This window comes from Streptopelia decaocto (genome assembly GCF_964273445.1).
Source record: "Streptopelia decaocto genome assembly, chromosome: 3".
Lineage (NCBI taxonomy): Eukaryota > Metazoa > Chordata > Aves > Columbiformes > Columbidae > Streptopelia > Streptopelia decaocto.
In genome coordinates, this window is record NC_138656.1 from 105,918,450 (window position 1) to 105,933,903 (window position 15,454).

Consider the following 15,454-nt stretch of genomic DNA (forward strand, 5'->3'; position numbering starts at 1 on the left):
AAAAAAACAACAACAAAAACTCAAACCTCCTGTAGTCACAGGAGTAGCAATAACTAAGCCAGCAATATACAGTGAGGTCTGCTTGCAGGGTCAGGAATTCCTGAAGTGAACAAAAATGCTTTTAAGCACTGAAAAAAATGTAATAAAACTTCTTTATAAACATACCAAACATGTCAAAACAGTCTCACCTGTACTTCTGTTCTAGTTCATCTTTGGCTTGCAATTCGTTACTGAGCTGTTCTTCAAGCTTGCTTATTTTTTTCTGAAACTGTGTAAAATACCAAAAGCATGGCCCACATATAAAAATGCTCTCACATAAAACAAGTGTAATTCAATTAAATAACAAAAAAATGCAAAGTGAGGAAAATGAATTCAATCTTCCACTGTTATTTTAAAAACATCATCACAAGGTTATATCTTTACAGGTATTAATCCTGATGATTTTAAAGACATGGATCCCCAGCACTGAAATATGCCACATGCTACATTAAATCTAACAACTGCACAATTATGTGCCACAGATTGTAAGTCATAACATTTCTAAGAGCGAAGAATATTTTTACTTTCCCTTTGCTGTACTCGTTCTCTGCAGAGAGCAACTTTCCACTGCAGCAGAATTTTTGGGATGGTCTTTTCTAAATAAAATTAAAAAATAAAAAGGAGGGTACGTGATGAAATTGGACAGTATCCACAGAATATTACTAACCATGATCAATGACCTCACATAAAGAAGAATCTGTTAGTCTAACGCATCCAGAAACTAATGAACACTTTTCAGGTTTGGGAATGCTTTGTTTTGCTTACTAAAATATTAAAAAGAAATAATCAGTCAAGTACCCAAATATTCATGAGATAAATTATAAATAATAAATTTTGCAATCGTCTCCTGTCTTCAGACTTCCAAATGCATTTATTTTCCTCCCTTCCGCCTTGTCCTCTATCACCCAAATACAAAACGTAAAAAAGTGTAATTGTTATAATTAAAAGAGTCTCAGAACAGTGGCCCTGAAAAGGACACCAAGGCCAGAGATTCATTGCTTGAGAAAATACAAATGAAAATGTTGTCAGAAGTAAAATGGAAATTTAACCAGCTACTTGTACTATCACAACATAAAGCAAATATCACAAATGTTATACTACATATTTTAAAAACCAGTCACGTTTCTTTTTAAAAGGGAAGCTCTGAAACTACTAATCTGTTCAGCAATGTGTAAAACTATTGCATCTATTCAGCAATAACATATGGAATGGAGTCTAATATTTGCATTTCAATTTATGCTGGTCAATACATAATGCACTTCCCTTACTTATTTTTAAAACTTTGAAAAGGAGTTCTAGGTTTTACAAAATAATAACAATATATTATCTACACTTTAATAATACAAATGTTTAAGTAACATAATGAGGTAATTAAGTCCATGAAAATTCCATAGCATTCTCCTGTCACCTGCAAATTTAAATTCAATTGTCAGTCTCCAAAAGCTGGATAAATGTAATCCAGATGCTAACTTCAATGGAAAGCACCATTTAAATATTCCTTTATCACTGCAGGTGACAATTTGCTTTTCTAAACTCTGAATAAATCAGCCATGAATCACTCAAGCAAGTGTGGAGCCAAAATTCACAACCTTCCCAAGAGTGATGCTGTTTGCAGCAAGAAGAACCTTACACATTTATTTTCCAAATAAATCCTAGATGCCAAAAGAATTCAAGAAAAACCTGTATTCATTCATCTTTAGACTACAGTACCTTAATGCTTGCGTACAACTGTTGCAAAATACAACCAGTTTACTGTTAACAGTTTGGTGAACGAATATTTAAGATATTTCCCATTCATACAAATCATGTAGTATTTTTTTTTTACTCCTTTTGTAATTCAAATAACATACTCACCTCCTTGCTGTCATATAAAAAGAAAATATCTTTTCATTGAGGACCATTAAAAGACAAAAAGCTCTCCCCCAAAAGTTACTGAAAACATTTTAAGACTTTGTCTTTCCTTTACAGATATAAAAAAAATAGTTTATCATACCGTTACTTATGAACAAAGGCACTAACCTCATTTTTACTAGATTGCACGGATTCATTTTCTCTGCAAGACTGAGAGGAGTCACTTAGCAACCTGTCAAAAACAACAACAAATCCCTCCAGCTCTTATTCAAGTTCTCAACAACTCTGGCAACCATGCCAGTCAAGCCATTTTAATCAATTCTCTCAAGTCTTAATTTGTCCTTTGCTATTCTCAGAATCACGTTCGTTTTATTTCAGTCTGAGTGCATCTTTCTGATTTGAAACTTTTCTTAAATAAAGTATAACATATGCTTTCAAATCCATAGCAGCTTATATTTTTTTAGTGAATACAATTATTTAGCTATTCAAGTTGAGTGCTAGAAAGCTATTATCTTGCATAAACATTTTTCTAAAGCTACTAATAAAAAGACATTTTAGAACTAAATGACAAATCTATCAGTATTTAAACTCTAAAGTATTTTTAGGAGACTATGTGATTTTGTGCATGTAAAAATATTGTGCTTAAACGCAGTTAGAATAACCAAAATAGAAGTAAATTACATATTCTACTTAAACTCTGCATTTTGTACCTTCACAACTGGACATAAATGAATATCATGCAATGAATCAATTATGTATCTTGAGTGAAAAAAAAAGGACAGAAGAAAAATCTGGAGGTGTAGTTCTAAAAACACATATTAAATGATCACGTACAAATTGTCTCTGTAGTAGGTAAATCCTATAAAAGGCAGTTGGTTTCCCACGAAGGCTTTGGGGATTGGAAAGGTTTCCACGTCTCCCTTGTCGTCCTCAATGTCATCAAAATTACTGCTATCTATATCACTACTAAGCTCAGGAACAACAGGAGCAGCAGCTATAAAAAGGGAAGAAAAGATCAACTTCACTCCAAGATTCAGTCACTTGCTGTATACTGGTATCTCTATAATGTTAAAAAGCCTGTAATATAAGCTGTGCCACTAGTTAAATATGTATTAACCATGCAGCAGATCTGTAAATATTACTGTCAACATTTTTTCTAGAGAAAACTTTTTCTACCTTAGTTGCGTAACACCCAGAATTTTTAATGTGCAAAATGTGTTTCCTAAGGTAATCACATTTGAGAACAGAACTCTAAACACAATCATCATTTTAAGAAACTTTAGTTAACATACGATAAATAATGATCGAGTTCATGATATGAACTGACATACTTCGGTATTTTTGCCTAAAGCTATCAAGTTCAGAATGCCTTAAATGAAAAGCAGTAAAACTGAGTAGACCATCGTCAAACTGCTGTCTACAGTTAAAAAAAACCCAAAAACAATAAAACAAAACCAAAACCAAACAAAAACCCCACAACACACAAAAAAAAAAAAACAACCCCAAACAAAACAACAAAAGCCACAAAGAAACAGAACATACCATGCATTCTTTTTAGCTAGAATTCTAAAACATCCAGTTCTGTTGTTCAAAACAGAAATCTATACATTGAAAGCATGATAAAGTTGAGGATAATTCCAGTAGGAAAAATGTCTATTTACTAACCCTTACTGGTAAGAGTTTTTATAATACAAATGCTAAATACAGAAGTTTGGGCAAATTCTTGATAGTTAAAAAATGCTTAATTTATAAAGCCTGAAGCTTTTTCATTGTTTCTATTGCACATTCTGAGTAAAAATAGAACTTTCAAGGTAATTTACTTACTCTCTCGAATGTTGTCCCAGTTCCACTGATCACTCTTGAAGAAAGGGTGATGCTTTATTTCTTCTACCCCGTTTCTCCCAAGTCGCACATCCCTAAACATAACAATTAAGCCAAATTCACATCGGGAAAAAACAACACTTAGTTGTTGTTATTTAAACTCTGACTTACTCATAAGGAGCAAAGAAACTTTCAGTAAAGATTATTAATAGTCAAATAATAATTAAAAAAACCTAAAAACCACCAACCACAGCTCTGTAGTTTCTTATATAAAATGTACTGTGTTTCTTAGCACGCTCTCTCCCTGTGACTGCTCAAATGTCCAGAATTTGGAGTCTGCCACGTGGGGAGTGAAGCAAGAGCACTGAGGCAAGAACTAAGAAAAACCTAAAAACACAAATAAAAACCCAACACCCTCCGGGGAAAAAAAACTGCAGAAGTTCCATGTCTGCCAAACCACATGACAAAGATGCGAATGAAGGTCTGACTTACTGCACAGAACGGCTATTCAAAGCTGGAGTGAAATAAACACTTTAAGAATTCTATCCTCTGCCCCATAACTAACCCTGACACATCTTCTGCTGATATTTGCAGTGAAGTAAATCTCAAGTGCAACAAGAAACTTCTAGTTTGACCAGAATTCTCTCTTAAAACTATCTGCAAGAACAGGACATAAAAACAATGCGTGTAAGAGAAACAATAAATCATAGGGTCAATGCTTATTCCCCCTCCTTCGGCAGGGATCACGCATACGGAAAGAAGGCATCTGCTTCCAATAAAGCACTCGAGCATTGTATTAAACATAAACAGGAAGATGGACACACATAGTGGAAGTACACCTCGCCGCATTTACTTTATTCAATTCTACTCATATTTTCTTTCTACCCTTCAGCTACTAAGGGTGAAAAACACTGTAAAAAGCACATCCTTCCTGACTAACCGCGATCTTGCTCAACAGAGCAAACAACCTCTCTTCAAATGCAAAACCCATTATAAGGCAATTTTTTTCCTAATCCCTCATTCTATAAAGGATAGAGATTTTCTGCTGTAGCCAAATTCAGAGGATCACAGCAAAGCACAAGGAGTCATCATTGATCCAGATCTAACTATGGACCTACAGTGTTCTTCTGTTCAATCAGAGAAACAGATATCTCTGCTTTCTGGAACTAAAGAAAAATATAAGTGTTCAGGTCAAGAATAAGGTTGCAAAGCTTAACATCGATAAACAGCTCAGTTTCACAAAGGGAGACCTCCAGGCTCTATTTATAGACAAAACAACATCCTTGCTGGTTTGTTAGCTACACTTGTCAATTACCAAAACAAAGCAAATGTTCAAACAGTCTAAGCAAGCTTAAACAAACTCAGTAAAGAGAGGCTTATTTTCATAAAAGTATTTGCTTTCATTTTTTTAACTAACACTTGCATAGACACTGAGCACAACAATTTGCTTGGTCCCTGCCTTGGAGCTTACAAATTACTTCAACCTTCCAGTTTTGTGACTGTATTATCCACTGCAATTGAAAGAATTTGTCTGGCACAAACCTGCGTTCTTAACAAGAGCTGTCAGAACTGCTCATAGACATAAAAGCCAATACCTGGAAAAAAACATCCCAAAAGAAAAACTAGAGAGTGGGAGATTTTGCAGAAGAGATTTGAACAGAGATTAGGAGAAGTGAAAAAAGAAATTTTTACAACATACATGTGCTAATACCATCCAAAATAAAAACAGTAGCAGAAAAATACAGGCACTTACCTATCAGTTAAAAAGGCACAGATAAGGTTCTTTGCATGCTTAGAGATTTCCACATCATCTGGGAAATGTAATGAGTTTTTATGATCCATAATTTTACTGTATGTTCCTACTAGAGAGTCTGCATAAAAAGGAGTATCACCTGAAAATAAAACAGTAAATTGACTGCGATTTCGAGTCCTGTTCAAGTCATGCAACTTGAAAAAGACAAAAGATAGAAAGAAAAGTCTACAAGTAAGTTTTACCTAAAATAGTATTTTAAATAACTTTTTAAAAAAAAGGAATGCCAGTTATGAAATAATGCAAAGTACTAAAAATGTTCCTTCCTCAAAATGCCCATGTTACAAAACTGAACTGCTTTCCATCCTGCACATCACTAACAAAATTTTTCCCAGTGAATTACACCTTTTTTCCAGCTGAAAACTATCACTGTGCTTTCTAATTTACATGACAGCTGACACCCACATAAATCCCAAACTTTAAGCGCTTCCATGGGTATAATGGACCGAAACTCAGTGAAGATTTGCTCACACACATTTGTTGGGGGGAATGCGGCACAGCCCGTTTCAGAGGCACATGGCTCCGCGCTGCCTCAGGCAACTCAGCTCTGAGCAGGAGCCCTCACAGCGTGTTACTGCACTGCTAAAGCCATATTAGTAAATCTTGCTGACTGATAAATTATATTCACTTGGGTACCCATATTAACACGGGCAGGTGGCTTTTAAAATCATAGACCTTTCATGCTCAAAGGTTTGCAGCGTAGTCTTTGCAAATATCCTTAAGAAAGGTAAAACTGGGAAAACTGAAAAATAATCAGCATCAATAGAGGTATTTGACACTCAAGTTAACTGACAACATTCTGAATATACAAATGGTTTGGGCCACTATTCAAGATGCTCCAAAACTTTTACATAAATGCTTTCTAACAACTAATCCATAGGTTTAACAGAGAAAGTGAATAATCATATAATCATAGAATCACTTTGGCTGGAAGAGACTCTCAGGCTCATCAACTCCAACCATAACCTAACTCTAGCACTAACCATAAATAAATAAATTGCATGAACCAGGCTCTGCCCTCCGTCCCAGTGCGTCCCGGACACATCCTGACCGCGTGTGTCCAACGAGGTACTAAAAAAAGCTGGGTACGTGAAAAAATGTACAAACAGACCGATGTACAAACCCATTCAGCTTTCAAAAGGAATTTAAATGGAAATATAAATGTAACAATCCTGCTTTGAGCCTCTTTCTGTCATTTTATAGCAAAATAATGAATTTGTACATATCAGCTGGAATTAAACTTCTAGATATTTAGTAAATTCATTAGGTTGCCATGCCAGTACACTGGAGGTGGGGATCAATGTGATCAGCTGATTCCACAGGTACTGCTGCCACCTCCCTTTCTCCAAACCTTCCCCTTCTCAGTTGTGTTTGGTCTCAGAAACACCTCAAAACTACCCTAAACAAAAAAGGATATAAAGCTACTGGAGAGTGTCCAGAAGAGGCCACAAAGTTGGTGAAGGGTTTGGAGAGGAAGCCATATGAGGAGCGGCTAAAGTCACTTGGTTTGTTCAGCCTGGAGGAGACTGAGGGGAGACCTCATCACGGCTACAGCTTCCTCACAAGAGGAGGAGGAGGGACAGGTGCTGAACTCTCCAGTAACCAATGACAACCCGAGGGAACGGCAGGAAGATGTGCCAGGGGAGGTTTAGGTTAAACATCAAGAAAAGATTCTTCACCCAGAGGGTGCTGGAGCACTGGAACATGCTCCCCCGGGAGGTGTCACGACCCCAAGCCTGACAGTGTTCAAGGAGAAGAGGCTGGACAGTGCCCTCAGGCACATGGTGTGAACTGTGGACTTGTCACATGCAGGGACACGAATTGGACTTGATGATCCTTGTGGGTCCCTTCCAACTCAGGACATTCTAGTATTCTATGATTAAAGTAGTGTTAGGATTCATCCTCTGACCAAGATTTTAGCTTTTAGTTAAGCATACAACAAAAATCAGTACTGTTTTCATAAGTACTGTGTCTTTACTAGAACCAGAATGTCAGAACGCTTCCTATGCTTTCTTCAGAGCATGACTTTTCAGAAGTCCATAGGCAGAAACTGATATGCAAATAAAAACAAAAATAGATACCTTCTCCCAATGTGGGGTATAAACTGAGAAAGATTATCAAGAGAAAACCAAGTGTGAAAGTCCACAAAGGCTTTTAAAAGCAATTGCTGATAATGAGATCTTGAAACTGATAAGGCGATTCAAGAATGGGAATGATAATGCCAACATTGGTTTATGTCACATGTTTTTGAGGGTGAAAAAGAAGAACTCTTCAACAGTCAAAATACCATAGGAGGCTAAAGGGATAAGGGTTTCATCAAAGGTTGAAGTCAGCCTGTGTCAAATACTCCAAACCAGTTTATCAGTGCCTGTCTCTTAACAATATGTATGTGGGGGTAGAAGATCAGTCTTGAATAGTATCATTAGTTCAAATACAGGGACCAGGAAAGTTCTGTCATCGCTAGAGAGAAGTTGCATGTTTTTCTAGACACTTTGTCAAATGAATCTGACCTGAGCCTCAAACTGTGTTTGTAAACAAAGTCATAGAAGGAAATGATGTTGCACTGTCAGACAGGAAACCCAACTGAGACTGGAATATGATGACTGGAGAACAACAAATAAACCAAAAAATTACAGGGCATAACTAGGCCCTATAATTGTCATTACCAGTATAAAGATGAAGCAGGTTTTAACATTTCAAGAAGACTGCATAGATAGAAAATCACATATCCATTTCAGAGAAAGGAAGAGGCTCATATTAAAAAAAATATATCAGGAAGACAGCTTCATGAAAAGCACAAAGAAGGATGACAAAATTCAGCTGAAATGGAACAATGTCACTCAAACTTACGTATGGCTAAAACCAAAACAGAAACAAAATCGTTATTTCACTCCCAGCAGAAAAAATGTCTGAAAAATCAGAGTTAATGCATGTGAAGTTTCCAGTCCAGAGTATACACAAGAAAAAAAAATTATGACTACTAAAGAGAAAAAAAAGTGGTAAAAATAGTGTAGCTTCATATATTAAAATAAGACACTTTGGGAGAAAAAAAATATGTGAGACCTATGAAATACTAAGAATTTTTTAACACACAAGTCCAAACTACAGCAAATAACACCCTTAAGCATACCAACCCATACTGAAACATCAGAATAAGAACACAGTGTTGCACTGAAATGTAGATCAGTTTTCATCCTAAGTGAGTACAGGATCCTTCATACAATCTAGCTCCTGCAAAAACTGTACCTCTCAGATTTCACTTTTAAAAATGTTTTCATTAGAAGGATAAAAAGGGGAAAATTCTCTCAGCCTCTCAAATACAAGAAAAAAAAGAGTCTCTGAAAAAAACCACAAACATTTCTGGACAGTTATATCCAGTATTTTAATAATGGAATTATTTTATTTATTGCCAAAATTGTTTACGAGACACTATTGATTATAAAATCGCTTTTAAGTCAAAATGCCTTCGTTGCAAAAGACAGATATTTCAGTAGCATCATATATCTAAACAACCTTCCTGGCTCAGCTACCAGAAACATCACATCTGAAATATTCCCAGAACATGCTGATTTGGATTTTTAATAATTATATGCTCAATTCCATCTTTCTATAATCAGTATTTTGCTACCAGACTATAATACTGATCCTCACAGTATTTTAAAATGCAGATGACTCATCTCCTTAACAGATTATATTCTACATTTGTTACCATAGCAGTCTGGTGTATTTTACTGGAAAATCCTGACTCAAGCATAAAAGAGCGAATCCAGCCATGCTTCCACAGCCATTTTGACCTAACAGAAGCCACTGCTGGTGCTGTGAGACAAAAAAAAAAAAAAAAAAAAAAAAAGAGGGGAGGACAAAAGGAAAAAAGGAGGCAAAAAAAAGTGGGGGTAGCACTGCCCTTCCTACTCCACTGCCATCTCTCCATCCCTGAAAACTCTGTACTGCCCCCTGAGGTGGCACAATCATTCATGAGATGGTGAGTTAGCTGACCCCAGTTAAAACTATTCTAAGAACTAGTTTAAACTGAACTGAGCCAGGGAACTAATCCCTGAGCAAGCACGCAAACAGCTGTTGCAGCATTAAAGCAAGAGACAGCAAAGAGAACAAGAACGAAGCGACAGCATCAGCTGAAAGTCAGAAGCTCTTAGATACTGAGCCGAGGTACAACCAGCCCCTTGCAGTAAAGTACAGCTAAAGGCACAGTAAACACAAAACAATAATCTCATTAGCAGAGGAAATCACTACTTACCAACCAGCATCTCAAACAGGAAGACTCCTACAGACCACCAGTCACATTCCCGTCCATAATAACCATCACCTCCCTGCGATTTCAGAACTTCGGGTGATATGTAGTCGGGGGTTCCCACGGCTGTATCGCAGCGCACCATACCTGTCTGTGCAACAGTAAGAATTCAAACAGCTCAGTTAAAAATACTTCTGAGTCTTTAAACAATTAGTTTACTAGTAGACCAGAAAAATGTAAAAAACACAGCTCAAAATATTTGGTTTGAGGAATGTGTTTGAAAGTATCTATTTTTTACTTCAGAAGCAACATGGACTGAAATGACAATTCCTAGTAACATGCTCTCCCCACCTACTCCATAGTGGTTTTTCTTGGTTACATCTTTCAAAAATTGAACAATTTAATGATTTTTACCACAGGTTTACCACAGGTTTCGATACCAGTCTGCTCCTTATCTCACTGAATTCAGGGAGAGGCTTCTGAATAATTTGGACAAACTATGGGTTAGGCCCTACGTACCAGACACGTAACAGTTCTGTCTAATTAAAACAATACACAAAACTACAGGTAAATGTTTATAGTCACACCTTGGTTTTTAATTAAAGACAGGAGAAAAAATATAAAATCCATTTTAAAGAACAGATATGAAAAATAAGGTAAAATATGACCATCTAAGTATTTTTTATTAGCATATTAACACACTTGGAAATATTGTTCATCCTCTGTTTCACACTGAGAGACAAAACGCAGGGGCAAAATGATGCAGAAGCATCGTCAGCTCTGCCAATGTGCTGGTTCAGACTGTACAAGCCTTGTTTCCTTTAATCCAATTCACTGCATTCATTACAGAGAGACCAGATGGATGAATGAAATGAAATCCTGGATGAAGTTAGAGAAGTACCAAAAATACACTCCTCTCTTATTCTATCTCTCCACATCAAGCCTTTCTAAGTCATCTTACAAAGTTATGTGTGTGATTTGCCATCAGCTTTGGCTCAATATTAATACAGAATTACGAGAATTATTTAGCTTTTGGAACTGTATTGATATGTAAAAATTACACATCAAATTGCAATATTTCTTTTTACATACAATATGAACTGTTAAAAGCTTCTATTTATGTACAAAACCAGAATCCTGGAAAGTCATGAACCAGCAGACAAAAACTGAAGTGATTAAACAGTGCAGAGACCCAAAGAGTACTGCAGGTGTCCTCCTAGAAAATGCTTCTACATCTCCAAGCTGAAGCTGAAGACTAAAGGAAGTTGAACAACTTAGTTCCAGAATGAGGAGTAGGTTAACTTCTGCTTCCTGTACTATGAAACAGAGAGCACATATCTTGATCATCCTGGAATAAGAACATGGAGTAATTCTTTTCAGAAGACTAAACACATTCTTGGAACAAAGTAGAATACAGAAAACCACATTTTAACGCTGGGAATAAACTAAACCCCAAAGGCTCCAAAATCTAAAGTAAAAAACATTTTAAAATGGTTTAATGACTGGAACCATTATTTGATTATTCTGCTTTTAACAGCACTCTGTTCAGCACTCTCTTTGAAGCACATGGAGTTGGTTGTACTCACTCCCCATAAAACTCTCTACCTTCTGTCTCAGGATCAAATCTAAAAATGCATTCAGAGGATCACAGACCAGTCCAGGATGGAAGGGACCTTGAAAGATCATCTCACCCAACATTCCATGGGCAAGTCAACCTGGATCCGACTGCATGTTGAAAACCTTCAGCGACAGGGATTCTACCATATCACTGGGGTGTTTGGTCCATTATCACCTGAATAAAATATTCCCAGGTTTCTGTTCCTACACATTTGTTCTTTCAAAGAACTCAGACATTGCTCTCTATGTATTTTTAAGTACCAGATACCACAGTCAGACCAGCTTCTATGATCTCTGGTATCAAAGCCAAGTAAACAGGGAAGTCTTCCCTCTGCAGTACATGGCATCTTGACAGTCCCTACGTTCTGCATGATGGCTTCTGCCTTCTGTACTTCAGCTTTTGAAGAGATCTAAAGCATGATGTTTTCTCTGGACAGTGTTACTCCTGTGTTTCAAATGCTCTGTCTGTTTTACTACAGCAGTTCTCGTCCAAAGCTTCCTTTCAGAACTCTCAGGCTGGTGTTTTACCTGAGACTTTTCTCAGCACCTCAAAAGATCAAGGTGGATCTTGGAGCTCCATCTCAAAGGAGGCTCCTGCAGCTCCAAGAGATGTGCAGTGCGGAGTTTTTAAAAAGGTTGTCCACGAGACACAGCATGTTCTCATAGCTTATGACAACTTGGCAGGGAGGCTGTAGTGTTTCCCAGCATCGCTCAGAATCATTATATTGCTGAAGACAAAGCAGTTCAGTTTCATCCTCAGGAGGATCTCCATCAGACCTGAATGACTCACTGTCTTGGACCAAGGCTGAGAATCAGGTTTTTAGTCCCTCATGAAGTTTTTTTTTCAGTAAACAAGAGCTGGAAAGTGCTTGCGAGGAAAAATTAGGCTAGTTCAGATCTGCGTGTTACCACAGCACCCGGGTTTGCACAGCATGCTGCAGACAGCAAACGGAAGCAAGAAGGATCCAGCAGAGTCTTGGACAAGCTTCAACGAGAAAAAAGTTGGGTTCTAAAAAGAGCTAAACTGCCTGAGCTGAGGCAATAATCCCAAATGGTAAACATCCCTCCTTCCAACAGATATTGTCTAAACCTGTGCTCTTTAGCAGCTCAGCACAAGACAGCATTATGTACTGAGCCTGGCAGCACCAGCAGTTCCCGGCTCTATGATACCTACCAGAGCCAACCATGCTACTGTCTAGTGTCTTACAAAAAACCTGAGGATTAGAGTCTGGTAAACTTTCCATGGGCTACCTTATTATACCTAAATACCAAAATGGAACTACAATTCCTACTGAACATTTGAGGTCAACTCCACTCTTTATTCAATTATAGAAATACTCATCTTGTTGCAGATTTAAAAAAAAAAATCCCAACATAAACCTCAAACCCATTACAACTGAGTTATATAAACAGGCCAGTTCCTTTTCTATCGGAAAAGATCAGTAAAACACTTAGCAACTCCATTGGCATATTGGTAAGGATGAATTCTGCTGGAAGTATCTGGACTGGACTGGCCTGAAGAATTAAGAGGACACTGACTTCAATTCCACACCAAAGGTCAAAAAAAGACTCTGACCAAACTGCAGCAGAATTTTCCTGGGCTCTCAACAGCACACAGAAGATGCTAATGTGCACAACTGCTAAAAGAACTCCAAATCAGAAAAAACAAATAAGTGTTGGGTAAGCATGTATTTTCTAGATATCATCCTGCCAACACCAATATTATATTTACACAGCTGGGATGTGTTCATGTTTTGTAAGAAGTAGCAGGAGATTTGGAGACAATCCAGAACCTCTCAACTTCTAAAGCTTCCTGTATGAAACATTTTTGCCATTCCACTGAGTCTGAGAAACACAAACTTAAAACATAATTTGCTAAAAAAGTAACTTCTTTAGGAGATCACTGGTTCATTGATGACGCCCAGTCCAAACTAAAGCTCACTATATCTCTTTATGAGAAATGTGTATGCACTTCTCACATTTATCATATGATCAAGCATATTTTATTATTCCCTTCTTGTAACAACAAAGGAAAAAAAAAGGCTTAGCTTCACCATTTCTGGGAACCCTAAACCAGCATAAAGGATCATCCTTTTTTTGTAGATTTATATTATGAATTTTTTGATGCATTTTTAATTGACTATTCTGATGAACATCAGATTCTCTTAACACCTACAGTCTATTGGCTCAAAAGCAAGATTAATTTTTTTAAGGACTAAATTAAGAGATCAAGTACTACTTCTGATTTTTCTATTAAAGTAAATGCTCTCCCCCAAAATACAGGGAAGAAAATTATCAAAGTGGAGGTAAACAATCTATCTGCCTTTAGAACAACAACGACAATATCAGCAAAACTAAGTAGACTACTGAACCTCAACAGACAGCTGTAATTGCTCAGTGAAGTGAATATGCATTGTCACAGTAAAGAAAAAAAAACCCTAAACAGAGACAGGACTTCCAGATACAGCCAAAAAAGACATTAACTTAATGATGCAAATGCAAACTAAGTAGATTACAGACTGCCTAAACAATACAGAAAAGAAAAATCTATCACATTAAAGCAAATAAGCTTAAAAGGATCATCCTTGCCAACATAATTACAGAAACCTTTTAAAGGCCAGGCAAATGATAACACACGTTCATACAGGTTTTTTAGAACCTGTTATAATTTTTCAAAGTAACAATAAATTGTGTCAATTATAGCGTAACATTGTCAGGGGAGGATTTAAAAGTGCACACTATAAAAGGTAGATTTATTTTTAAGCCTCCTTTAACAATATATGGTGTACATATATAAATAAATTGCTCTTATATAACCTCACTAGAAAACTGTGTATTTGGCTGTACATGGTAAAATCTGGACAGTTAAAATGTATGACAACTTGATGAACAGCTAATAAATTTTAATCAATATATCACATACCACTGCTGCCTTACTGTGACCTCATTTTAATGACCACTAGAGGATGCTATGAGAACAATTAGACAGTAAAAAGAACACAGGGCCTATGAAATACCTTCATTTACAGAAAAATGTCCGTTTATGAACTGCTCCGAGGTTACTTAAGTTGAAACAAAGAGTTGTCTCATAAGCTTTTCAGACACTTGGCAAAAGAAACGAACCTCAGAAATTCATAAACACACACGCTTTCAAAATAACAAAAATTAGGTTTACTTCCTTCTTCCACGTGCCAGAACAGTTTATTATATAGAAGGTTTCACTACCTAAAGTATCCTTGTATTTAAAACTAGGAGACAAGGAACAGCTTTCCAACCAAGTGGACCATTTGATGAATATTCCTTTGGGTATTATAATTCAGAAGAAAATAACCTTAGAATTACAGTTTTACATATGATAAACTATTCATTTGCATACTTACTTCATCCATTTTCATGCAAGTGCCAAAATCTGCCAGCTTCAGATGCCCGTGTTTATCTAAAAGCATATTGTCAGGCTTCACATCTCTGTGTATCAAGCCCATGGAGTGAATTGCATCAAGGGCAAGAACAACTTCGGCTGTGTAGAACTTAGCCCATTTCTCAGGCACATCGTAATTGCTCATCAGGTTTACAAGATCTCCGCCTGGCATGTATTCCATTACCATGTACAAGTATTTGTCATCTTGAAAGGCACAAAATAGCTGCAATGGTTAAAAAAGAAAAAAAAAAAAAAAAAGGAAAAGAAAAAAGAGCAATTACTTTTCAGAGACAGCCAGGAAAAAGAATAAAGCGCTGTATCTTGACATTTCATCAAAACTGAGCATATGTTTTCAAGACTGATGAACAGTAGCTTTCTTTTTCACATTCAGATAACCTACATCTTCTATTAATTATGACAGTATACTAAAATTTACTGAACTTCAAAATCCCCTCATTTTCATTTTTTAAGAGAGCGGAAAAGATCTCCTAATTATTTTACTAGTATAAGCTTCTATATATCCATGTTTCTTGCCATTAAACAGTATCACTGAATCAAAATGCAAAATATCAGATCTGAGAAAGGAAGCACCATGTATTGATTTGAAAAATAGTGCAATGGTGAATAGCATCTTAGACTGTTTCTAGAT

The 15,454-nt window shown here is 36.5% G+C and overlaps 1 protein-coding gene across 3 annotated transcripts in view; it reads right to left on the reverse strand.

The window, feature by feature from the left end:
* Window positions 1-15,454, reverse strand: part of ROCK2 (Rho associated coiled-coil containing protein kinase 2) — a 102,992-nt gene that overhangs the window by 23,569 nt on the left and 63,969 nt on the right. For all 3 annotated transcript variants that reach the window (XM_082047780.1, XM_082047781.1, XM_082047782.1), the window contains exons 5-11: window positions 14,768-15,028; window positions 9,777-9,921; window positions 5,465-5,603; window positions 3,715-3,806; window positions 2,725-2,884; window positions 2,059-2,122; window positions 189-268 (exon numbers count right to left, since the gene is read on the reverse strand). In XM_082047780.1, the coding sequence (XP_081903906.1) occupies window positions 189-268; window positions 2,059-2,122; window positions 2,725-2,884; window positions 3,715-3,806; window positions 5,465-5,603; window positions 9,777-9,921; window positions 14,768-15,028 (941 nt within the window). The remainder of the gene's footprint in view (window positions 1-188; window positions 269-2,058; window positions 2,123-2,724; window positions 2,885-3,714; window positions 3,807-5,464; window positions 5,604-9,776; window positions 9,922-14,767; window positions 15,029-15,454) is intronic.